Below are 25,828 nucleotides of genomic sequence, written 5' to 3'. Positions count from 1 at the left end.
TAAAGGCTTTTCTCATGCTATTGGTGTGTCCACCAATGTGGATGCGGAGCTGTGGGCGCTTAGGGAAGGGTTATTAATGTGTAGAAATCTGAATCTTGTGGCTGTGGAAATTGAACTAGATGCTAAAGTAGTGAGTGGTTGGATATCTGAGGAGTATAATAGCAATTTACAACATGCTGCTCTTATTTTGGATTGCAGGACCTTAATCAGCCAGATTCCCCAAGTAAGGATGAGTCACTATTTCCGGGAAGCAAATAAATGTGCCGACGCTTTAGCAAGGAAAGGTCCAGAACTAGACCAAGACATTGTGTATTTTGATAGTCCACCTGTGGACTTAAATATGTTGTTGTTTTATGACTATTTGGGTTTGTATTATGAGAGGCTATGCCCTCTAAACTCTGTTGCTTTTGATTTTGTTCTTTAATGAAATCCAGTTTACCAAAAAAAAAATTATACTGGATAAATGGAGAAGACACAAATAAAGTGAAAATTATACTGGCACGTATAATACGAAATCCACTTCCTTGAATAAAACAGACTGATACTAGACCATGTGGTCACTGAATCGAGTTGTCTATATTGACAATATTAGGTCATAGGTCAATACAATGTCATGTTGACATCAACATCCTTTGTTATCTAAGGAGCTTGTATGAACAAAAGATTCAACATCTAATTATATGTATTCAGGGGTGAATCTAGAATTTTTTGCTTGGGGTCAAATTATGTTTGGCCCTCACACATACACAAATATAAACATTAATATTTTGAAACTAGAGTAGGTCATAATTTTATAAATATATTGTGTATAAAATTAACAAATTTCATACATGTATATTCGCAAGATAATTTTTTAAGAGAACTTATCATCTTTTAAACTTCAATATTATACAACAGTAGTCTAGTTTGATATCAAACATGTATAAAAAATGAAATAGAGAAAACAAAAACTACCTTGTCTCTATAACTACTAGACTAATTGACAAATTCTATTGGTTTTTAAGAGAATCATTGAACTAACTCAAACATTTGGAGGGGCCAACTTCTATTTTTGTAGCTAAATATTTAAATTTTTTAATACTTATGAATAATATTAAATAATTTTTTAAAATTTTGGGGGGGGCCACTTGCTATAGCTCCTCCCCTGTATGTACTTATGTGTGTAGTCAAATAAAGAAAACCTAATTGTGGCCTTATGGATAGAACCTACTAGTTGTTGGGCCTAAAGACCTACTAAGATTAATCATTTACTAAATAGGATTCTTTTTAAGTATTTTGACTTGTATTTTCTAGTTGGTGAAAAGTTTAATATTTTTTTCTTGTAAGCAAAGTAAGGTTTTGCGTTCTATTTATGAACCTTTGGTTTCAATTTTGTGAGACAGAGTTTGATTGATAATAAGTTTTTTTTTTTTGTGGGTTTATTGTTGACTATTAGTTGGTTTTCTTTGCTTAATACAAACTCCAAGTAGACCTAGGTGCTAACTCCTACGTTCTATCACTTGTTTTCCTATTGTATAATGTTTCAACTACATTGTTCTGACTTATCCTATGTCATGAGTGAGGATGACTTCTAGATTGCTTTAATTGGTTCAAGGGTTGGATATGTATGCTCTAATACTAATTTAAGATATAAAATATGAGGCATTAGGTTTGAAGGAGATAGAAGAGTGGAGAGAGAAATTTGAGAAAAGGTTTAGCACTCAGGAATGACTTCACCATATAGGCAACTTAGACCACTGCTTACGGCCCCAAATAAAAAAATGCTTCTCTATTAATTAACACAATATATCTATATTTATCTATCTCAACATTTTAATTAAGATTGGCTTCACAAAATAAATAAACAAATCAAAATTAAGGTTCCCTCTATTGTCTAATAAAATGCATTGTATACGACCACCGAGGGGTGTGGTCTAGTGGTTTTGGGTGATCCATAAAATGCACTGAGTGTGAGGTTCAAGGTTTGAGTCTGAATATGAACTCATTTGGGTTGCTTTCCACAGTAGATCAAGATTCACTAGTGTTCCATGGGGGATTGAGAAGTTATAGCTCACCGTAGTCCCCCTACATCCCAGCAAGGCCCTAGACCCAGCGAGTAGGGTACTATTATACTCATGCCCAAGTAGAATTGCCACATTGGTCATCCCCAACCCTTTTTCGTTTAGCGAAAAATGCATTATATATTAAAAAGAGCCCTATCCCACAAAAAAAAAGAAAAAAGAAAAAGAAAAAAAAACTTGAAGTGAGAAGATTAAGGCCCAATGTAGCCCACTTTTTATATCTTTAATTCAACTTCTTCTTCTTCTTTCTTTTTAAACTCTCCACACAAGTTTACACCTTTGTACCTATTATCACATTTCTATCATTTTGAACAAAACTTATCACCCTATCCACACACATCACTAGTTTACTCCTCTGTACTATTATCACATGGGTTGACGTGATACATCAATCCTCTTTTGTTACTCTGTTACCATTTTTAATGTAATTAGTATTTAAGAAAAAAACAAAAATTTAGTTTTAACTTTTCCAATTATACCATTTGATTTTTTTTAGAGAGTTTTTTTAGAGGGTTTCAACTTATGGCGTTTGTTCCTAATGATCACTCTTTATCATCAAACCAAAACACCAATCAGTTTTTGGTGCAAGCAGTGATTGAACCCCAGATCTCTTATACAACCATTAGAGACTTTACTAGTTGAGCTAATTGGAACCCACGATTTTTTTTAAAATAATAGCATAGAATCGGTCCTTTTTATTTTGAGTAAGTTATTTAATTTGTATATGTTGGGTAACATTACTTGTTATAGTTGCATATGTAGAAATAAAATTTTCAAAATTAAAATTAATTAAAATCCTATTATGTCAAAAGAAAGATCAATTGGATTCACCGTATTATCAATCGAAAAGGAAATATTAGTGAAACTTGAATACAAAAAATTAATTAGTAATTTTGAATTTCAAAAAGCAAGACACCAAAAACACAAGACCACCACTAGTCAATCGGATCAAAAGGGATTGTGCGAGAGAGAACATAAGAGGGAGGGCTTTGTGCAAGGAAGAGAAAGTGATGAAGGTTGGCAACACCGATGATGGTGACGCCGGTCAGTGGGTGGCGTCTATACGTGACACTAGTCGTTGGGTGGCATTGGTGCGAGATGGTAGTGCAAGATATGTGTGGGAGATGGATTGTGAAAGATGGTGAGAGAGCTAGAAGGGTTGTGGCCTTATGGGTGAGAGACTCTAGAGATAGAGGGGGAGAGAAGAATCAAGAGATGGAGAGAGAAGAATCGAGAGTGAAAGAGGGGGAGAAAGAGTAAATGTTTTACCTCTGTTTCAAGCGTAAAACATTAACAAACTTTTGTCTTTGGTATTTCCTTTAACCGAAAAATATTTTACAATTGACCAATTATTTTACTTCTTGACAAACAGTAAAATATGAATTGTTTTTCTAAAAATATTTTACTTTAAAACAAATAAAAGTTGGAATAATATGACAAGAGCACAAGAGTATCCCAAAACAAATATAAAATAATAACATGCCAGCATAAATATAACAATAAGGAGGATAACTTTAACACAGAAAAATGTGAAAATAAAATGGAATTTGTTTCAATCAAAACAAGTAATCATACTTTCAAAAGTTCAAGAAAAGAGAAGAAATGTGCAGAAAAAAACTGCAGTTAACAGGTTTTCTACCTTGTACAAACTTCAATATTGCAGCAGATATGAAGATACTCAGCACCTTCTTGAAAACACCACCCTCAAATATGGAACTTAATTTCCCTGACCCATTCGAAGCAATGATGACCATCGCCTAAATTCGACAGAATATTGTGAGCGTTGTTCATAAGATCAAATAGACATAAAATGAAGGAAACACAAATAGGAAAAGTAGAAGAGGAATACCTGTAAACACAAAATATAAAAGCTCCACATTCTGTCAAAACTTCTAAAGATTTGCCAAAATGAGCGTATTTCGACAAAACCTGTTTTCCCAATCCATTTACCCCCAGTATACGGTTTCTCATCCTGAACATCAATAGAAGAATTTCCACAGTTAAATATATATTTTTACCAAATGACAAAATTTAAATACAATTCCTTATATACTGTTTCTTAGATTCTCCTCTTAAAAATCTAACACCTGCCTATGTGAATAACTAAACAAATGGGGTTTTAACGCCATTCTTTTTTCTACTTTTTTTCCCCTCTTATGTCTTTGAGAAAACCCGACTGTAAATCTCTCAAAACTTCTCCCAAACAATATCAGGAAAAAAAAAAAATCTAGCTCCAGAAGAACAAGCATGTAATGATCTTCTCCATTAATCCCACTATTTTCATTAGAAGACTAGTTGATTTGTGCATACTTCGTATCCTAGACAAATTTCTTTTTAAATAATGAAAAAGAAAATTAAAAAAAAAAAAAAGTAGAAGAAGAAGAAGAAGACGGCCATAATCTAAGCCTCATAAGTTTGGAACAAATAGCCATTAGAACAGTAATAGCAGCTCCATCACATTCATTTCCAATAACACAAATTTGAGAGAAAAAATAAGGGGCAAAACTACCCTCCCCCTCAAAGCCTACTCTGCTACAATTCCACCCAAACCCATTCATCTTCATGCTGCAACCACTTCTATAATCTCCTTCGCGTCATTGTTCTCTCCTAGTTAGACCCAAGCGATTGTGTGTGAGAAATCAAATCTAAAGCCAATGGTTTTCTCACAAAACAGGGAAAAAATATAATAGGAAGTTACGGTACTTTAATGGTGATTGTTTAGTTATTCATTTAGACAGATGACAAATTTTTAATAAGAAAACTTAAAGAACAGTATATGAGGAACTTTCCACCCTTTACGAAAAATCAAGTTGACAAAATTAGTACGGATAAAATGGTTAACTTGCTAAAAAAAACCATTAGACTGAGTGATACATATCTGCCATATGAATCCCGAAATTTTTTTTAAAAAATGTTGATTATTATGTAAATTATAAAAATAAGATTGACAAATAAAATGCACTATTGGTAAATTGTGTACAACAGATCTATATAAATTTACTTTTTTATTTTTTGAGAGAGAAAAAGATGTATAATTGAAGAAACAAAATGGACTAGTGAGATGAGAAGAAGAGTGTCAAGCGAGTCTCTCTGTGGGTCTTTGTCTAAAATTAGCCGGACCGAGATGTCAGGCAACTAGGCAAGCCTGACGCAATGTGTTTTTTCTGTAGAAATTCTCCAGATTTTCTAATCTAATTGACATGGTTTCATGTGATCAATAGTCAAGTAGTTTCAACCAATTTTTGAAAGGGTGTAACATTTATTCAATGTCCTTTTATGATGCCTATTCATTTAAAATCTTCACTACATCTATAAATTGAGAGGTTGTTCGGTCATTTCATGCAGTTTTTCCATTATTTTATTGCAAAACACCTTATATAGAAGTTCGTTAGTACTTCTAGAATTACTAGCTATATATCAATAGATACTTAGGCTTTGTTGTATCAGGGAGACTAGTTGCTTGTAACCCTCGGCAAACTCTTTGGAGTTGGGGCATTTCTAGTCTTAAAGATAGCGAGTTCAACCTATAAGACTTCATTGTTGTTCTTCCCTATATACATAATTATCCTCTCTCTCTCTCATTTTCTTTTTTCTTTTTTCTATTTGAACACATCGAAACAACTCTTCTATTCATTAAAAAAATTCAGATTCATATGTTGGAAAGCACAAAGATACTATTCTACTACCAAACAAGCAACATATAACCCAAATTACAACATGCCTCATTTTTGTCAACTCGAAGCTGCTCCAGAGGCTGGCAAAAGAAATCAGCGTCAGCACGCATAGGCCAACCTAGCCGAAAACAATCAACTGACCTACAATTCACACGAACATAATTTTTATTAAACTACATTCTGTACAAATGAAATGCATATAAACAAAGAAACACATAATACCAGAAGTATTCATTTAAATCGTCATAATTTCTCCACTGAGAATGCTTTGCTTTTCCATAATTGCTCCTTTTGGCTTCCTGTAATACACAAAATAAGTGGCGACACAAAGCAATCAAATATCAATTTAATAACATTAAATTTTATGGACCAAAAAGAACATGCAGAAGCAACACCTTCGCTATCGTCTCATATATTGGAGTTACTATTTGCTTTAAAAAAGCCTCATCATCACCACCATATACAGGCTCATCAGTCATTGGACTTCCAGCCAGTATCCCACACAACTCAAGTGCCATCTATATAGATTGAAGTACAACTAAATGATTACGCTTAAGTCAATAGAACCTTAAATTATACTCAATGATCAATAAAATTAGAGTGTCTCATTTGAACATCCATAATTTATATTTAAAATTAATCGAAGTTGAACACCACTATTGGAGATATTAGGTTTATTTGTATAAGCACAAAGGCCCAATTGTATTACTCAATACAAATGAGATTATTACAGTGAAAATCCTCTATCAAATATAGTGACAAACTGCTTATTTACTAGGAAATTATAAATTTAATAATTAAATCATTATACTAATATTTTCCCACCGCATGAGGGAACAAGTATTAAGAATTTTTTTTGAGATAATTACAAAATGTTGAACTCTGCAATTTGAATCATTTTTCTCTTAAATCTTCAAACATTTTGTTTATAAAGAAGTGCCAATTAAGTTAAAGACTCTTGGCTGAAGCTATTAAGAAGTAAAGTTTAAAATACTAGGAAATTGTAAATCTAAGCATTAAACCATTATTTTATAACATATTCCACAACTTAATCAAAGCAATTTTTAAAAATTTTCAAAGCATAATGTCAACCTAGCCAAATTAGTTTATGGAAAATTCTAATGTAGATCATGGTCAAAGTTATAGAAAATTTGCTACTTGGAATTAAAACCCTTGCATTATCCAAATTAATTTCCCCTTGTTCACCTTCACTCCAAAACGGTTTGGATTAAATAGATCAATCTCCAAGACTACCCAAATCAGGCTTCTTATATAAGGCCCACAAAGCTTGGAGCATGCAATGCTATAATATAGTCAGACTTCTTGCTACTAAAATATCCTTGTTGACTGACCACTGTTCAAATTACAATACGGCAATATCTCATATATAATTTGAAAAAACCACTAAAGCTTTATTTATGTTACCGGTACATATAAATGTTTTTTGGATGAATAGCCCAAACCAGCTTACAGATGAATAGATTTATCAGAGACGTACTTAGCTTGCAAAATTGAAACTACCCATAAAGATTACGAGAGCAACTTAAATGAAGTTTGTGGTGGTACCACCATGATATTTTACAAAATAACTAACAGAAAAACCACCAAATCAGTGAGTTGACTTGCATATTCTTGCAGCCTATTCAACTTATCTTCCGAACGTTTCCTAACAGTAGATAATAAAATTGCAAATAGGAACAAAGTTTGAAGCTCTTGACATCATAAAAGCTTGGGGTGCTCACTATAGTACATCAAAATGTACATGAAAACAAAAAACAAAAAAAAATGATGCATAATTTTTTCAGTTAATATAAAAATTCTAGTAAAATTATATGAACAGTTTTTTTTTTTTTTGGTATTTTGATTCCTCAACTTTTCTGACCATACACATGGCATTGGCAATATCCCCACACAAGAGCTATGTCTCGTTAAGTATTTAAATCTGTAATTTAGAGCCCCAAAAAAATGGAAAGAAAAATTAATTGTTTAAATCTCTCTTTGCATTCTCAAGAACAATCATAACTGTACATACATGATGATAAATATAGCAAAGGCATTCTGGCATGAATCTCAAGTTTGCAGCTTCTCCCCATATAAGAAGATATAAACCCATGTATAGTAATTTTCTCTGCTGCACTTCCTGTTGAAGTGCCGGTTCCCTGCCAATTAGGGCAAAAAAAAAAAACCACAAAGTAAAACAAATGTTTCAAAGCATAAAAGAGTACCTGAATATATTGTATCAACTAGCAAGAAAAAGAGTATGAAATACACAAACAGTGAAAATAAGGTGCCAACTAAACTAAGGGTGTGTTTGTTTGGAGGTGAAATAAAGTTGAAGGAAAACTTTGGAGAGAAAATAAGAAGAAAAACTTTTTTAAATGTGTTTGGTTGGGTGGAGAGGAAGGAAAATAAATTGTGAGGCCTGTGTATTTTCTTCTCGGGCCCACCAAAAATTCTCTCTCCAAAATTGAGAAAAAACTAAAGAAAAAAATTGGGCTGATTAATTAATAGATAAAAATGTCCATGTGTGCAATTCATCCAATTCCTTTCTTTTTTTATGTTTTTCTTTTTCTTTTTTTTTTTGTGCTTTTGTGGGCATGCAATTGCCTCTTCCTTTTCTTTTTTCTTTTTTCTTTCTTTTTTTTTCTTTTCTTTTTTTTTTCTTTTTTTGATTTCTTGGCCTGTGGGTGTGATAGTTTTTTTTTTTTTTTTGGTTATTTGTCACCTTTTTGTTTTAATTGGCCATTATTTTTTAACAATGATGTATGAGTAAATTTATACAAATTTATTTTTTCCATCCCTCTATTTTTCCACTCTCAACCAAACAAAAAGGAGATGAATTAATATCTTTTCTATCCTCTCACTTTTTCATTCTTCCACCATTTTCTATGCTTCCATTTTTCTACTTCTCGAACCAAAGGAACCCTTAGTACCCAGCTACCGCAGCAAAAGAAAGCAGTCAAGCGCTGTCGCATGTAACACTAACAGTCTAAGACTAATCCAACTGGCACTTCCAAAAATATATATAATTTTTCAGAATAAATTTCTTAATAAAAAATAGGTAGGCTCACCGAAGGCTACTTTTGCGATCCAAATACTTGCACCACTTTCTGTAGTTTTTGAGAAGTTTCTTCATCACTTCTGTCAGAGCACGATCATCCAACTAAAGAAACAAAAAGTATCGTATGCTATGACAACATAAGACTCGCTCAAAAGATAAAAATACAAGCCAGAGCATTAATCTAAGAAGAATAAGACCTTGGGTTGCTGATCAGGCTTTGGGAATTGACGTATTTGCACATTTGCCAGCAACATAATCAAGTGCTCCCTTTGATTTACAACATTGTCCTTCTACATGTTAATAAATGGAAAGTAGCCTGTTGAGTAGCCATGAAACACTAGCTAATGGACAACAAACGATTTAGTAAGTCACCTGAAAACCAAACTGACTCTGAAGCCAGTCTAGAATGTCTTCATTAACTTTCATCCGGTGGTCCGTTGGCCATGGCAAACCGCTGGTGTTACGAAGTGCAGAAACTGTAGCTTGAATCTGCAAACAAAAAAAAAAAATCAAAAATCAAAAGCAAACTCGAACGAAAGAACTAAGGAAAATCAACTATTCCACACAAGAAACCTGGAACAAATTACCTCAGGATATCTCATAATAGCCTGATTTTGACTCTCTGGATCAAGAGGAAGAATATTATAAGGCATACATAACTGTATCTTCTCCTCAACCGCAGTGTGAGCTTGCAAAATCTACAATAGAAAAAGTGTTAAAAGACAATAATTTCCCAAGAGGGCTAATTAGGGCTAATCCTAGCTCCTGATCTATATTCGTAAACAATAATTGAAAATATGTGAAATATAGCCTTCAAACCTGACAGAGATATATTAGATATATTAGCCTAATATAATATACCCAAATTCACTCTTAGCTACTTGTACTAGTAATTTAAGATTTAGTTGTCTATGGATACTCATATGAAGGTTCATTGTAACACAAGATATTGTAATATACACTTACATAATAAAGATATAATCCCTAAAGGTTTCCTTCGTAAACGTAAGCCAACAAAGATGAACCATGTAACTGTCGCGTTCTTATTTTATACTTCTCTTTCAGTATCCATTCTAGCATATACAATATAGTATAACACATCGCATTGCTAATATATTTAACAAAGCCAAATAATTCTACATGTTCTTTCTCCATGGCTTTTGTGTCTAATTTCGTTTTCTCCTTGAATCTTAAACACTTATGCAGGTCATTCCTCTCCATTTCAAATCTGTCATTTCCCGGACACTATTTGAAGAAAACAATCACATAAATGATAGAACACTACTATGATGTCCAAAGAACAGAACCCAACTTTTTCAATCGTCAAATTCTCCCCACACGCCCCCTAAAGATTCCAACATGGCTTCACTCCGTCATAGGCACTGGTCTTCTTCAGTCACATGCCTCAACATGTGACACACGTCACACACAAAGTTTAGCCTTCGGTGATGTCAACCATGCACGTGTCACACTTTGGTCACGTATGCCACATAAACCCTAGGGTACTGCACTTGATGCAATTCACCAACTTTCTCTCACAAATTTTTTTACATTTTTTAACTTTAACTTTTTAACTTTCCTTTAATATAATTTAACGGTTGAAATTGAAAGTTGCTTTTTTAATTCTTTCAATCTCAGCTATTAATTACAATTATATCAGGTGCGATACCCTAAGTATTGCACCTGATCTCAATCCTGTCACTTACCATGTCAACACCCACTGCCACATCAGCGGGCTCTCTTTTCGGTATTAACTGAACCAATTTCAACTTGGATCTGGTACCATTGACTTTCTTTGACCCATCTAATAGTTGAATTTTGACCCTTTGACCATTGACCAAGGTAAACTTTTTTTTCAATTATTACGTAAAGAGAAATACTATATTTTCAATATTTTCACAACAAATCTTAGATGACAGGTTTTTACGTGTTAGTAGTTAAGAAAGTAATTTAAGTAATAGATTCAAATTAAAAATCAATAACTTACCATCTAGAATTTGTTGGGAAAATATTGTCAACGTAACAGTTCTCTTCCATAAATTCTAATATAAAGTCTATTTGGAATAGTTTATTTTGGTTAAAAAAAAATTGTTGAAAGTACTGTAGATAAAACTAAAATAGTACAGTGAGACTCATAAATAGTAACAAAAGTGCAATGAGACTCATCAACAATACCAAAAATAAGCTGAATAATAAAATAAATAAGCTAAATAATAATAAAAATATGTCTTTTTCAACCAATACCAAACGCAATTGTAGCCTTTCTTCTCTTATAAGACTCCAAAAACATTTAATTTGGCCCATTTCGGTCCCATATACACTAAATTTGCCAATTTAGTTACAAAATTATTCCAAATTGTGCCAGCCCAATCCATCATCCGATTAATTTGGTCATTTATAAGTCATCTTCTAGCTAGGGATCTTCAAAAACTTCTATCCTAAGTTTGCCGAGAGTATTAAAGATAATAATTTACAATATTTTCTTACATAATGGCCCATGAGACCATATTTGGTGTGTCTTTGGCATAAATTATTTTTGCCAACTTATTTTACTATTCAACTTATTTTTACAATCATTCATGAGTCCCACTGCATTTTTTGGTACCATTCATGGGTCCTCCTGTACTATTTCAACCAATTTTTACTTTTATCTACAGCACTTTCAGCAAAAAATTTTCAGTTTCAACAAAATAAGCGAATCTCAAACAGACACTTTGGTGGCGTTTAGATTCAGCATTTATGAGCTGCATTTGCGTTTCTTGCATTTTTTTTTTTTCAGCTGAGCGCCTCTTGCACTGTTCATTGTCCATGAACAGTGATTTCAGGCGTATGAAAAATGCCAAGCACGTGAACAGTAAATTTTTTATTACTTTTTAATTGTTTTCAGTTTTTAGCAAAATAACTAGTATCCAAACGGACCCTTAATATAAAGCCTAATTAGGACCAACCCTAGCTTTTACTCTCTATAAATACTCACCTTAGGTTTCATCGTAAACAAAGCCGACCCATGTAACACACTCTCTCTCTCTCTCTCTCTCTCTCTCTCTCTCTCTCTCTCTCTATATATATATATATATATATATATATATATATATATATATATATATATATATATATCCATTTTGCTTTCTCCTTTAGTTTCAACATGACATTAAACCATATTCAATGAATATTCTTTCAAATTACGCCAACAAAAGAGAACAAAGAAAATAATTAATACAAGTCTACAACTACATATATAAGACAGTAACCACAAAACATGAAGGTTCCTGGACAAAAATGTATTATTCTCAGCAAGTTCCAATAAAATGATATCATTTAGAAGTAAGATAAATTATTCAGTTTCACCTCATCTGTCATTTCAACAGCCTCTGTCTGATTTACAGCCTTCAAAACCTCAAAGAGGACCGCAGAAGTTTGATATGCTTTAGTAAGTTGGGCACTGATTCAGGAACAAGAATTTATCAAATATAATATTGAGTAGTTATGCACTTCTTTTTACATACTCACCATACACACACTGTTATATGACTGAAAATTGTGTGTAAGGAGTATGCAACAGGAAATGTGTAATAAGATTTTCAGCAAAATATAATGCACTAGAGCCAACTGTCAAGAATGCAATTATGCAAACTACTAGAAATCAATTCTCTTAGAGAACCAACCGGTCATGTTTATCAGTGGCATTCTGCAAAGCTTGAATGTTATTTTTGTAGTAATAATGATAAAAACTCTGCATTTCACGCGCATCACTCTTTGCCCTACCTGCCAACGTCATTTCATTTTCCTGAAAAGAATTATAGGGAATGAATTAATATTTCTTCAGAATTCCAAACGGAGTTGATGAAAAGTTTCTAGGACATTAAATCCAGAAACTGGTCATGAACACAAATTTAACGTAGCACAAATTAATTTTCCTTAAAAAGAACAGAGAAAAAAACAAAACATTTTGTGAAAGCAATAGAAGGCACTGAACATTTATGCTATTTAAAGTCAGCCATCACACAAAAGCAGTATTTGAGATGAAAATAGCAAATCACCATTGAGATTATTAAGCAAGCGGTAGATGAGTTCGAAATGCTATCTGGTTTGATAGCAAATGCAAGTAAAAGGGAGGCGTCTTCTGCAGGAGCACCAGATGATTTTGTACAATCGAATTTTGATTGCGTTTGAAAATAAAGAAGGAAAGCTACCAAAGAGATACTTCAATATTCCTTTGATATTGTTCTAAGGACTATGGTTGATTAAATTTTCAAAATATATAGCATATTAGATTTTTTTTAGTGAGAGTTTAAAGAGTTTCTCTCTAAACTAATATGAAAAGAAACTGTCCAAATAATAACAAGTTAATCTTCCATGGGTGCATTATTAAATTAAGTCTTTCTTAATAGGTTAAACTTTTGGCGTAAGTAATATTTTATCAACTACAAAACACTTGAGGTTAAACTTCGCCCTCTCACAAAGTTGTTTCCCCTCCCTCTAACATTCCACCTGAGGCCACGGTAGCCTCTCTGATTGATGCAGAAGAAGGAGTATGGAAGCAGGAGGTTGTCCAAAGTCTTTTTCTTCCTCATGAAGCAGAGGTGATATAAGGAATAGCATTGAGCTCCAAAGTGCCAGATGATAGACAGGTTTGGGCCCCAACAGCAAATGGACATTTCAGTGTGAAAAGCGCATACAAGTTGGCTGTAGAGATGAACTGTGGGGCTGCTTATGGGGCGGTTTCTGATGATAGTAATCTCAGGAAATTTTGGAAATACATTTGGAAGGTAAATGTTCCCCATAAAATCCACCATTTTACATGGAGAGCATGCAAGAACGTTCTACCTACTAAAGTTAATTTAGTGAGAAGGAAGGTCTTATCAGATGGCAGCTGTCATGAGTGTAAAGCAGAGGTGGAATCATCGGGTCATTTGTTTTGGGCTTGCCCAAGGACTCGTGACATTTGGGCACTGGCAAATTTGATACCTGTGAATACGAATCTTCTTTTCAATTCTTTCCTGGACCTACTGTGGTATGCAGTCATGATAGCCAATGGGAACAAGAATTGGTAGAGAAGATCATCATGATATCTTGGATGCTTTGGACTAATAGGAATGAAGTAAGGAATGGTGGAGTGAAGAAACCTGGGCAGGCAGTCATTCATAGTGCTTTAAATTATTTAGGGGAGTATCAATCCAGTCAAACTGTCAAGATTATGCAGACAACGAAAGCCCTCGCCTCACGGACACCCCCCCCCCCCCCCCCCACCTCCAAATTCTTATAAGATCAACGTGGATGGAGCTGTCTTTGCAGCTAATAAATCGGCTGGTGTGGGCATTCTCATCCGAGATGAATATGGGAGGCTGGTTGGAGCTTGCAGTAAGAAGCTAAGAGCCCCCCTTGCTGCTATTGAAGCCGAAGCTAAGGCCATAGAATGTGGTCTTCAGTTTGCAAAAAGATATGTTCATCCAAGACTTTGTGCTTGAATCTGATTCTCAAATCCTAGTTAACGCCCTGAAGGAATTGTCCCCCCCCCCCCCCCCCCAACCCACGACAGTGGCTGCTCTAGTGTATGGCTCACTGTCTGCATCACATGAGGTTAGGAAGGTAGTTTTCTCACATGTAGGGAGGCAAGGCAATAGGCCTGCTCACTTTTTAGCAAAATATGCTTCTAGCATTGTTGATTTCTCTATATGGATCGAAGAGACTCTTTATTTTCTTGAACAAGCTCTTTTTCATGATGTTATTATTGGTTTGAGGTATTAATGAAGTTAAAAGTTTCCCATCAAAAAAAAAAACTACTAAACACTTGTTGACGAGAAAGCTGCAACAACTAAAATATCAAAATCTACCTTTCTCAACCGTTGCTATAGGTCTCCAAAGCGTCGGTATAGATCTGTTGGGCTATACTAACAGTTTTGCTAACTGCCCAATATAATAGTTCTGCTAACCGCCCAATATGTCACGAAGGTTTTGAATACCCATACTGGTGATTTCTATCAAGTGACGGAATAGACCAGATCTGGCTATCCTAGAGGTTCTTGTTTTATAAATCATATTTGTTTATGAAATGACCTATATCGGCGATTTTGAACTACCGCTATAAGTGAACTATATATTGAGGAGGTTTATGTAACCGCCGCTACAACTACAACCTTGGTCTATAGTGGTGGTTTGTCTAACTACCAGAATTATACATGCTATAGTGGCAATTTTTGAAACCGCCATTAAAAAAATGTCTGTAATCTCAAAGCCATCACTCCCCCACTCTTTATTGCTCATTTTGTAGAAACAACTAGAACTTGACCCGATTTTAGGTGTGGTAAGTTTTTGGCTATACATACATTTGCACAAATAAACTACCCAAGGCTAATTATACAAGATGCTTCTTCACCATAATTATGATGAAAAAAAATTCCAAATCAAATTCAATTGATTCAAATAACATTGATTGCAATATGGAGGAAGTTTCCATCAGGCAACAACGATTCTACTTGTCCCTACTTAAGCATGCATAATATTAGTCAAGATTTGGTGTAAAGCCTTAGAGCTTACGTTAGAAGAGGAAAAGGCCTAGGGCTAGGTTGAGCTAAGGGGTGACATCATTAGTGAGTTCATCGGGGAGGAGCATGGCGAATTGTAAGAAAATTTTTGATTAGTTTCCTTTTTCATAATTTTTGTAATCCCCAGTGTATGATACATTTCACCAAAAGCAAGCAAGACAACTTCATTCTGGTTTCATTGATCTAGAGGAAAAGGAACTGTCTACTAGTTGGGAAGCTAGACATCAAGTAAGTGGCTTGATGAGGATAGCTAAGCTGACATCAAAGTTGGCTGCTGGCACCACAGGGTGGTGCCTTACCACACCGCAAGTGCACGCGTGGTAGCATTTGTGGTGGTGCCATTACTTCATCAAGACATAAATACAGGCAATGTCGTTGCCCAATTGAAGTATGGTACTGATATTTACAATTTTACTTCTCTATTATATTACTCAATAACTCCCGATAGATTTACCTATACTAACTATGTTTTATTTTATTTTTCTTTGAATTAACCCAATAAAAAATCCTTCATTCTCAAATCAAAAGAGAATAGAAAAAATCATACTTTTATACAATATTTTAATTGAATTGTATGTAATGATCAATAAATGTCGCCCCTTTCATTCTAGGGTGACGAAGGGATTGTCCACTTCCGGTTTTTATTTATATAAATATAAATAACTCTGTTTTGTGTGTATTGAATGATGTAATGAATAGAGCTGCAAAACACTATTGGATCAAATGACAAAGATATTGTTGAAAAAAAGATGGCTTTTCTAGGATGAAACGAAAATTAAATTCATGTAACAAGAGAAAGGCTTTTTAATTCATATTCGAGGAAGGCATGCCACACTAGGAATAGTTTGTGGATAAGAAGTATTGTCAAGTAGAGGAAATGCTTTATCAACTCCTTACACTTTGTTTCAATTGTTACATATCAAATATTTACAATTATTCATGCTCACGCTCTCCACCTAGTAACCCCTCCCTTGATATGATAGTAGGAGTCCTTGCGATGACACTTTCTGACGTTAAGACAATACTAGTTGTAGCTTTGTAGAGCGGCTAGAATTTTGCTAATATAATATCAAGTAAAGGGAACTCAATTTGCAGGGTTTTACAATTGCTGCAATGCGTTTTATACGGTATCCAAGTTTACTGTCAAGATTATTCATACTTCCTAAAAGAGTAATTTAGCTGACAAAGAAGAAAATTAATGCATGCCTTTCTTTGTACTGGCAATGATGACAAAGCTATGGGTATAAAAGTCTCTTGGGACTTGGGTTGTGTGCCTAAAATAAAAAGTAGCTTGGGTTTAAGGTGGAAGAGTGGAACAAAGCTGCAGGTATGGGGCATATATGAACTCTCTATGCTCGGACAGGTTCTATTGAGGTTGCATTCAGAACAGGGTTCCACACCGTGGGTGGCATATTCCTTATCTAAACTGTCAAGTTTCTTAGTCTTTAGCAATATAAATTGTCAATTTTTTATGCAGTTCATACTAATAGCATGTTTATACTGTCCTAACAGTTTCTCGTTTTTTATTTCTCCATTTGTTTGAATAAAATAACTAATTCATAATGTGGCGAAAGTTTAAATTCTCAACAAAATAATAATAATAATAATAATAATAATAATAATAATAATAATAATAATAATTCATCCTAAAAGAAACACTTCTTTATTTAAATTTTTAACCGTTTGATTGAGATACTTCAAGAATAATATTGCGTACCAGAGAAAAATGATGTAATGGGCAAGTGATTTTAGAGCGTACCCTTTCTAGGCGTTGAAGAAGTGCAGTTTTGAATTGGCGAACACCACGTCCACTAGATGTTGGATCTAGTCTGAGAGCTTTTTCAAAGGCATAAAACCGACCTAATTCCAGCATTGACATAAATATGCATTTGCTTTCAGATACATATCAATTCAGAAAATTCCCATTATTGCATTCGTTCAGAGATATGCAACATGTTAAATTCTGCTAGGGCATGACATATCATATATATACAAATAGACAAAACCAAATGCAGTGATTCATTAGTTTGGAGAAACAATAGTAGCAATGAAAAAAACAATGCCTCGCAATTGAATTTAACTAAAATGAGATTGATTGTAGAAAAACCCAAATAAACAATATAAATGTGAGATAAGGAGAAAAGGCCAGTATTTCCCGATATAAATTATAAAGGGTAAAAAAACAAAAACAACAAAATAAATAAAGATACAGATAACAAAAACAACTAATTAGAGCCTTGGTCTAATGATTTGTGTGGCTTGCGTCTTCCTCCGAAAGCAACTAGTTGCAGATTTAAGTATAGGAATTAGCCTCTCCAATAATTTAAAGATAAGGCTAAGTACTATGATCTCTCAAAACCTGCAAAAGTTTGGGAACTATGAAAAAATAAATCAATCAAACAAACAAACAGAATAGATGCTGTAACACCATGACCTAACTGAATATTCAGTTGATTAAGTAATTAACCATTGCCTCCAGCAAAAGACCAAACGCATTCATATCTGCAGGGTATCATTATAGGATAAAAGGTGCATGGTAGTATGAATTATAAAGCACCCATCCCTCTGAAGTCTTGTGCAGGACAAAATATTTACCTCACATAAATTTAGATACATACATACATAAAGTGTGTGTGTGTGTCTATATATATATATATATATATATAGGGAATATTTTCACTAGTTAGAAAATTTTTTCTAACACCCTAGAGTCTTCGGTCACCAAAAGTATCATGAGCTTACCAAAAGAATCTTCAGTCACCAAAAGTATTATCGGTCACAAAAGGAGCGTGGCACCATGCGCCACACTCCGTCCTGACGGTCGTCACATATCAATGGGTCATTAGGTATCAAGGGGTTGCCAGGTACCAAGGGGTTGTCAATTACCCAACGGTCGTCAGGCACCTTCCCTGACACTACGCGACACGTTCCGCCCTAACAGTCGTCACATATCAATGAGTCGTCAAGTACCCAACGATCGTCAGGTACCTTCCCTAACACCACGCAACACGCTTCGCCCTGACGGTCGTCACGTATCAATGGGTCGTCAAGTACCAAAGAGTCGTCAAGTACCTTCCTTAACACTGCCTGACACACTCCGCCTTGATGGTCTTTACATATCAAGGGGTCGTCGGGTACCCTACTCATCGCCCAGAACATGCAGACACTAATAAGGGCTAGCACTTTGACCCATCAGGATGGAATACTCCGCCACTAACCTATCCAGGTTTGTGCCTCTTCTGGTGGGACTTGCCAACTACAAACCTGTCGAGATGAACTCCTCATTTGACTTCCTTGAAGTCTCTGCAAATCAATGCTCCACGTATGTGCCCGACGGATGGTTGCATATATACCCGATGGATGGTCATGTCTTATCCTATGTATTCATACCAACGAACAGATGGTGATACCGACGGACAAATGGTCATACCGATGGTTAAGTAACTGGGTCCCACAAACCTTTACATATTCTCCACTTATGCATCCCTATATGAAAATAACTTGCATTACATGCCCAAAGACCATACTCCATGCTCGTGTCTTCCCCATATAGGAAGAAAAGCTCAAGTTCTTAGGGTCTTAACTCCAAATTTTTTCTACAAGGAAAAATCATATATTCAAGAGATCTTGGTCAGCTCTACACCACTATATAAGCACTTGGCCTCCTTTTCCTTAAGGTACATGCAATTTCCTAGCTCTTGCACTTTTGAGTTATTGGAAATTCTTCTATCACTAACTTAACTTTCGGAAGGTCTTTGGTCGGCACCCCACCAGTGCTCTCTATAGGTTCTTCATCTTCTTCGTTCTTCAAGTACCTCATTCGAAACGTGTGTGGACGATTAACTCACTGACGATTTTATGCATCATCAGTTGGCGCCGTTTGTGGGATATCGAGTGACTAGCCATATCACCGCTTCTAAGACAAAGAGTTGCATGGTCCAAACGCAGTTAATGACTACCACCAACCTAGAAGTTGGAAACCCCTTCAATGCCTTGGGGAGGCAAGTGCAAACCCTCGTCGCAGCCATCAAACAGCTTACTCAGCAAAATAAGGATCTCGAAGAACAGATGAACCTGATGAATGAACGTCGCGCCCAAACCAAGAATCAACTCAATGACAAGCACGACGATAGTCATCTCCTAATAGGTGACTAACACGGAAGAGAAGATCAAGAAGAAAGCAATGTTGCCAACAAGCGCAACCAACGGAAGGACACTGACTGTCAATTAGAGCTGAAGGGTGGCACAATACGGATGGCGCAAGATATACAGATTATGAAAGAAAAGATGGACATGATGATGAATACCATGAGAGGATGAGTGTCCACTAACTTAGATGAACTGATTCACCATACTAACTCCCCCTTCACGACACAGGTCATATCTAGTCCCCTTTCGCCCAAGTTCCAAATGCCCCAAGTTGAGACATACAACGGGTCAAAAGATCCGCTCAATTACCTAGAGTCATTAAAAACTCTCATGCACCTACATGGCGTGCTCGATGAAATAATGTGCAGAGCATTCCCAACCACGCTCAAAGGACCAGCTAGGGTATGGTTCAGCAAGATTACTCCAAGCTTCGTCTCAAATTTTAAGGAGCTGAGTGGGCACTTCGTCACGCACTTCATTGGCGAAAAAAGATACAAGAGGTCCTCAATAAGTCTCCTGAACATCAAGCAGTGAGAAGATGAGAATTTGAGGTCCTATGTGGCTCGATTCAATAAGGAAGTCCTCTTGATTGACGAAGCCAATGATAAGGTGTTGGTCACAGCCTTCACCAACGGGCTATGCTCTGGAGAATTCTTCTCCTCCGTCTACGAGAATGACCTAACGATGATGACAGACATGCTATTCAGAGCCACCAAGTATATGAATGCCGAAAATGCTATGATAGGCCGAGGGGGCAAGACAAAGAAAAGGGAAAGACAGAGCAACCCCCATTCGGACAAATGACCAAAGTCACCTATGGGTGGACAAACAGACAAAGTCACCTATGGGTGGACGGTCCAACATAAAGTTATCCCTAAAAGGGAATGACAACGACCAAAGTCGCCTACGAATGGACAGACAACTAAAGTCGCCTAAGGGTGGACGATCCAACATAAAGTGTTAGGAATGCTATAAGCATATGGATAATAATCGTTGTATTGAGATTTAGTTAGTTAATTAGTTAGTTACAATTCCAAGCATGTTAATCACATTTAGCACATGTTGAAATTATTAATGCACATGAGGAATAATAGAACCAATAGAATGAGGTCATGTAGGCCAATGAGATTAGAGCTAGTCTCCTATAAATGCATGATTGTAATTCAACATTAGATATCAATTGAAGAATAAACCAGTTTCTTAGTGCATTTGTGCATCTTTCTCTCTCTCCCTTAATCTTTATCTTTCTCTATAGAGGGTGACTACCTCGAATTAAGTCAATTTTCCTACAATTCCCATCAATCTCCCTATAATTCCTATCCATCCCCATTAGGAACCACCAGATTTCTAACATAAAGTCATCCCTAAAAGGGAAGGACAGCAACCAAACTCGCCTATGGGTGGATGGACAACTAAGTCACCTACGGGTTGACAGAAAACTAAGGTTGCCTATGGGTGAACGGCCCAAAGTAAAGACACCCCCAAGATGGAAGGACAACAAACAAAGTCACCTACAGGTGGACAAATGACTAAAGTCGCCTATGGGTGGACGGTCCAACATAAAGTCATCCCCAAAAGGGAGGGACAACGACTAAAGTCGCCTACGAGTGGACAAACGACTAAAGTCGCCTACGAGTGGACGATCCAACATAAAGTCAACCCCAAGAGGGAAGGACAACAACTAAAGTCGCCTATGGGTGGACGGATGACTAAAGTTGCCTACGGGTGGACAGAAAACTAAGGTTGCCTACGGGTGAACATTCCAAAGTAAAGTCATCCCCAAGATGGAAAGACAACAACTAAAGTCACCCACGGGTGGACAGACGACTAATGTTGCCTACGGGTGGACGGTCCAACACAAAGCCATCCCCAAGAGGGAAGTACAACAACCAAAATTGCCTATGGGTGGACGAGTGACTAAAGTCGCCTATAGGCGGACATAAAACCAAAGTCGCCTATGGGTGGATAGCCCAACACAAAGCTATCCCCAAGAGGGAAGGACAATAACCAAAGTCGCCTATGGGTGGACAGATGACTAAAGTCACCTATGGGTGGACGGACAACTAAAGTCGCCTACGAGTGGACAGAAAACCAATGTCGCCTACGATGGATGGTCCAAAGTAAATTCATCCCCAAGAGGGAATAACAATGACCAAAGTCACTCACAGGTGGATAGAAGAACAAAGCCAACCACTAGTGCCTTGGTCAAAAATCTAAATCTTCCTACTTACGGGTGGACGGATAAACCAAGCCACCCACAAGTGCCTTGGTAAAAAATTTAAGTCTTCCTACCGATGAGTAGATAGATGAACCAAGCCACTCATGAGTGCCTTGGCAAAAAATTTAAGTCCTCCTACCTATAGGGTGGATAGAAGAACAAAACCACCCACAAGTGTCTTAGTCAAAAGTCTAAGTCTTCCTACCTAAAAGTGGACGGACGAACTAAACCACTCACGAGTGCCTTAATCAAAATTAAAATCCTCCTACCTATGCGTGGACGGACAAACCAAGCTACCCATGAGTGCCTTGGTTAAAATATAAGTCTTCATACCTATGGGAGGACGGAGGAACCAAGCCATTCATGAGTGCCTTGGTAAAAAAGTTTTAAGTCCTCTTACCCACGGGTGGATTGACGAACCAAGCCACCCACGAATACCTTAGTAAAAAATCTAATTCTTCCTACTTATGGAAGGACGGACGAACCAAGCCACTCACAAGTGCCTTGGTAAAAAATTTAAATCCTACCTACGAATGGAGAGATGAACCAATCCACCCAAGAGTGCCTTGGTCAAAAATCTAAGTCTTCCTACCTATGAGTAGATAGACGAACTAAGCCACCCATGAGTGCCTTGATCAAAAGTTGAAGCCCTTTTGCCTATGGGGTGGATGAACGAACCAAGCCATCCACAACTACCTTGGTCAAAAATCTAAGTCTTCCTACCTATGGGTGGACGGATGAACTAAGCCGCTCACGAGTGCCTTGGTAAAAAATCTAAGTCCTTTTACCTACGGGGTGGATGGACAAACCAAGCCACCAACGACTACCTTGGTCAATAGTCTAAGTCTTCCTACCTATGGGTGGACGAACGAACTAAGCCACTCACGAGTGCCTTGGTAAAAGATCTAAGTCTTCCTACCTACTAGAGGACGGACGAACCAAGCCACCCATGACTACCTTGGTCAATAGTCTAAGTCTTCCTATCTACGGGTGGACGAATGAACTAAGCCACTCACGAGTGCCTTGGTAAAAGATCTAAGTCTTCCTACCTACTAGAGGACGGAGGAACCAAGCTAGTCACAAGTGTCTTGGTAAAAACTTTTAAGTCCTTCTACTTACGGGTGGACCAACGAACCAATCCACTAACAAGTGCCTTAGTAAAAGATCTAAATCTTCCTACCTACAGGGTGACGAATAATTTAGGTTACCAAGGTGACAAACGATCCAAGTGATCCTCCCAAGATGATTGACTCAAGTAGAGATCATCTAACCAAGTCACCAAGGTGATGAACGATCCAAGCGATCCTCCAAAGATGATTGACTCAAATAGAAATCATTGAACCAAGTCACCAAGGTGACAAACAACTCTCCAAAGATGATTGAGTCAAGTAGCACAAGCCTTCGTATAACACAAGCCTTCATATTCTGCACTCGTCCACTTACGTGACGACTACAAAATGGGGGGCAACTAATAGGGAATATTTTCACTAGTTAGAAAATTTTTTCTAACACCCTAGAGTCTTCGGTCACCAAAAGTATCATGAGCTTACCAAAAGAATTTTCAGTCACCAAAAGTATCATCGGTCACAAAGGGAGCGTGGCACCATGCACCACACTCTATCCTGAAGGTCGTCACATATCAATGGGTCGTTAAGTACCAAAGGGTTGTCAGGTAGCACAAGCCTTCGTATAACACAAGCCTTCATATTCTGCACTTGTCCACTTACGTGACGACTACAAAATGGGGGGCAACTGATAGGGAATATTTTCACTAGTTAGAAAATTTTTTCTAACACCCTAGAGTCTTCGGTCACCAAAAGTATCATGAGCTTACCAAAAGAATTTTCAGTCACCAAAAGTATCATCGGTCACAAAGGGAGCATGGCACCATGCACCACACTCTATCCTGAAGGTCGTCACATATCAATGGGTCGTTAAGTACCAAAGGGTCGTCAGGTACTCAGCAATCGTCAGGTACCTTCCATAACACCATGCGACACGTTCCGCCCAGACAGTCGTTACGTATCAAAGGGTCGTCTGGTACCCTACTCATCGCCTAGAACATGTAGACACTAATAAGGGTATTTTCGTCCAATAAAGTCCTTCGAGCACTTTGACCCATCAAGATGGAATACTCTGCCACTAACCAACCAAGGTTTGTGCCTCTTCTGGTGGGACCTGCCAATTACGGACCCGTTGGGGTGAACTCCTCATTTGACTTCCTTGAAGCCTCTACAAATCAGTGCTCCATATATGTGCCCAACGAATGGTTGCATATGTACCCGACGGATGGTCACATCTTATCCTCCATATTCATACTAACAGACAGATGGTGATACCAATGAACAAATGGTCATACCAATGCTTGAGCAACTAGGTCCCACAAACCTTTACGTATTCTCCACTCATGCATCCATATATGGAAATAACTTGCACTACACACCCAAAGACCATATTCCACGCTCATGTCTTCCCTATATGGGAAGAAAAGCTCAAGATCTCGGGGTCTTAACTTCAAATCTTCTCTACAAGGAAAAACCCTATATTCAAGAGATCTTAGTTAGCTCTATACCACTATGTAAGCACTAGGCCTGCTCTTCCTTAAGGTACGTGCAATTTTCTAACTCTTGCACTTTTGAGTTATTGGAAATTCTTCTATCACTAACTTAACCTTCGAAGGGTCTTTGGTCGGCACCCCACCGATGCTCTCTATAGGTTCTTCATCTTCTTTATTCTTTTGGTACCTCATTCGACGCATGTGTGGACGATTAACTCACTAATGATTTTATACATCATATATATATATATATATATATATATATATATATATATGGTTGGGTTCAAGTTACACCTGGTGTAACTCTAAGTAATATTACACCATCAGATAATTTGTTATCGAATTAATATTTTGAAACTCCAAACATTGAAATACATGTTCTATATGTTCTTAACATGCATGCCCATTTTTCATATCAATCAGATGTTATTTACCATTTGATCCATAAACTCATATTTTATGCATTATTTTAAAATACAAAAACTTGAATTTTAACAATTGATTGATGACATGGCTATTAATCTTTGATCACCTTGAAATTTTGCAAGCATGGAGAATATATAAAGATAATGTAATCTAAAGGTGGATTTGTCAATATTTGCATCCAATTAAAAAAATATTGAGCAGTGTAACATTACTTAGAATTACACTAGGTGTAACTTGATATATATATTCTTTGGAATCTACCATAAATAAATAAACTACAAACTTTTTATTGAAAGAAAATTATTATTTCATTTTATAGATTACAAGCTTATTTAAAGGCTATATAAACCTTATTTATTTCTTTTGAGAATCAAACACACACACACACACACACACACACACACACATACAAGGACGAGAGAATATAGTTTCAGCACAAATATAACAAATTCCACTCAAAAGTCATGATAACTTTTAAAGTTACAAAAGCTTATTTTACTAGTAAAAATATTCCTTAACTTATCCTAATTGATATAATTCCATAATAGACTATAATTTGACTTGGAAAGTATTAAAATCTATAATCAAGATAATAAAATCATAAGCCCTAGATTTTTGAAAATTATATAAAAAATTTCAAAAATTAAGAAACAATAAAATTTAACACCCATATTTTGTTCTGCATCCGATCCCTCCACTTTAATGAAACTTGGCCTTAAGTTTTTGTCTAAAATTGAAATATTCAGCAATAAATAAGAAGCTACTTTAAATATTTCAATAATTGGATCTAGTTAAAGCTTTGTATCCTTGGGAAAATGTAACATAAAATTTCTTTTCATTAACTTTTCAATTGATTTGCAACATCAGTACAAAGGATTAATGACAAACTTTACAATTCCTACTCCAAAAAAATCAATATCTTTGATACATTGTTAATGGGATCTTGAGACCTTAGGATTATACCCTCATATTTAATTTCAACTAAATCTTCCATAGTATTTATTATAATCTCTTACTTATGATTTTTGTCAATCTCCTTAATTAACTCCGTATTTTCTTTTTTGAAAATATTATCTTATTTTCAAATTTTTGTCTTCTAACTTGTCAACCTTTGTCAAAACATGATCTTTTTCGACTT

At 36.1% G+C, this 25,828-nt stretch overlaps 1 protein-coding gene across 1 annotated transcript in view; it reads right to left on the bottom strand.

Moving 5' to 3' along the window:
- The window catches only part of LOC142620751 (callose synthase 1-like), a 65,120-nt gene that overhangs the window by 37,146 nt on the left and 2,146 nt on the right, over positions 1-25,828 (bottom strand). Inside the window, exons 3-15 of the mRNA XM_075794069.1 lie at positions 17,100-17,200; positions 12,461-12,582; positions 12,144-12,237; positions 9,383-9,493; positions 9,168-9,284; positions 8,993-9,085; positions 8,806-8,897; positions 7,767-7,893; positions 6,130-6,252; positions 5,957-6,033; positions 5,782-5,875; positions 3,910-4,032; positions 3,700-3,817 (exon numbers count right to left, since the gene is read on the bottom strand). Coding sequence (XP_075650184.1) covers positions 3,700-3,817; positions 3,910-4,032; positions 5,782-5,875; positions 5,957-6,033; positions 6,130-6,252; positions 7,767-7,893; positions 8,806-8,897; positions 8,993-9,085; positions 9,168-9,284; positions 9,383-9,493; positions 12,144-12,237; positions 12,461-12,582; positions 17,100-17,200 — 1,392 coding nt within the window. The remainder of the gene's footprint in view (positions 1-3,699; positions 3,818-3,909; positions 4,033-5,781; positions 5,876-5,956; positions 6,034-6,129; positions 6,253-7,766; positions 7,894-8,805; positions 8,898-8,992; positions 9,086-9,167; positions 9,285-9,382; positions 9,494-12,143; positions 12,238-12,460; positions 12,583-17,099; positions 17,201-25,828) is intronic.

This window comes from Castanea sativa, chromosome 12 (genome assembly GCF_040712315.1).
Source record: "Castanea sativa cultivar Marrone di Chiusa Pesio chromosome 12, ASM4071231v1".
NCBI lineage: Eukaryota > Viridiplantae > Streptophyta > Magnoliopsida > Fagales > Fagaceae > Castanea > Castanea sativa.
The sequence above is the reverse complement of the archived record's forward strand: the minus strand, read 5'-3'. Positions and strand labels throughout refer to the sequence as shown.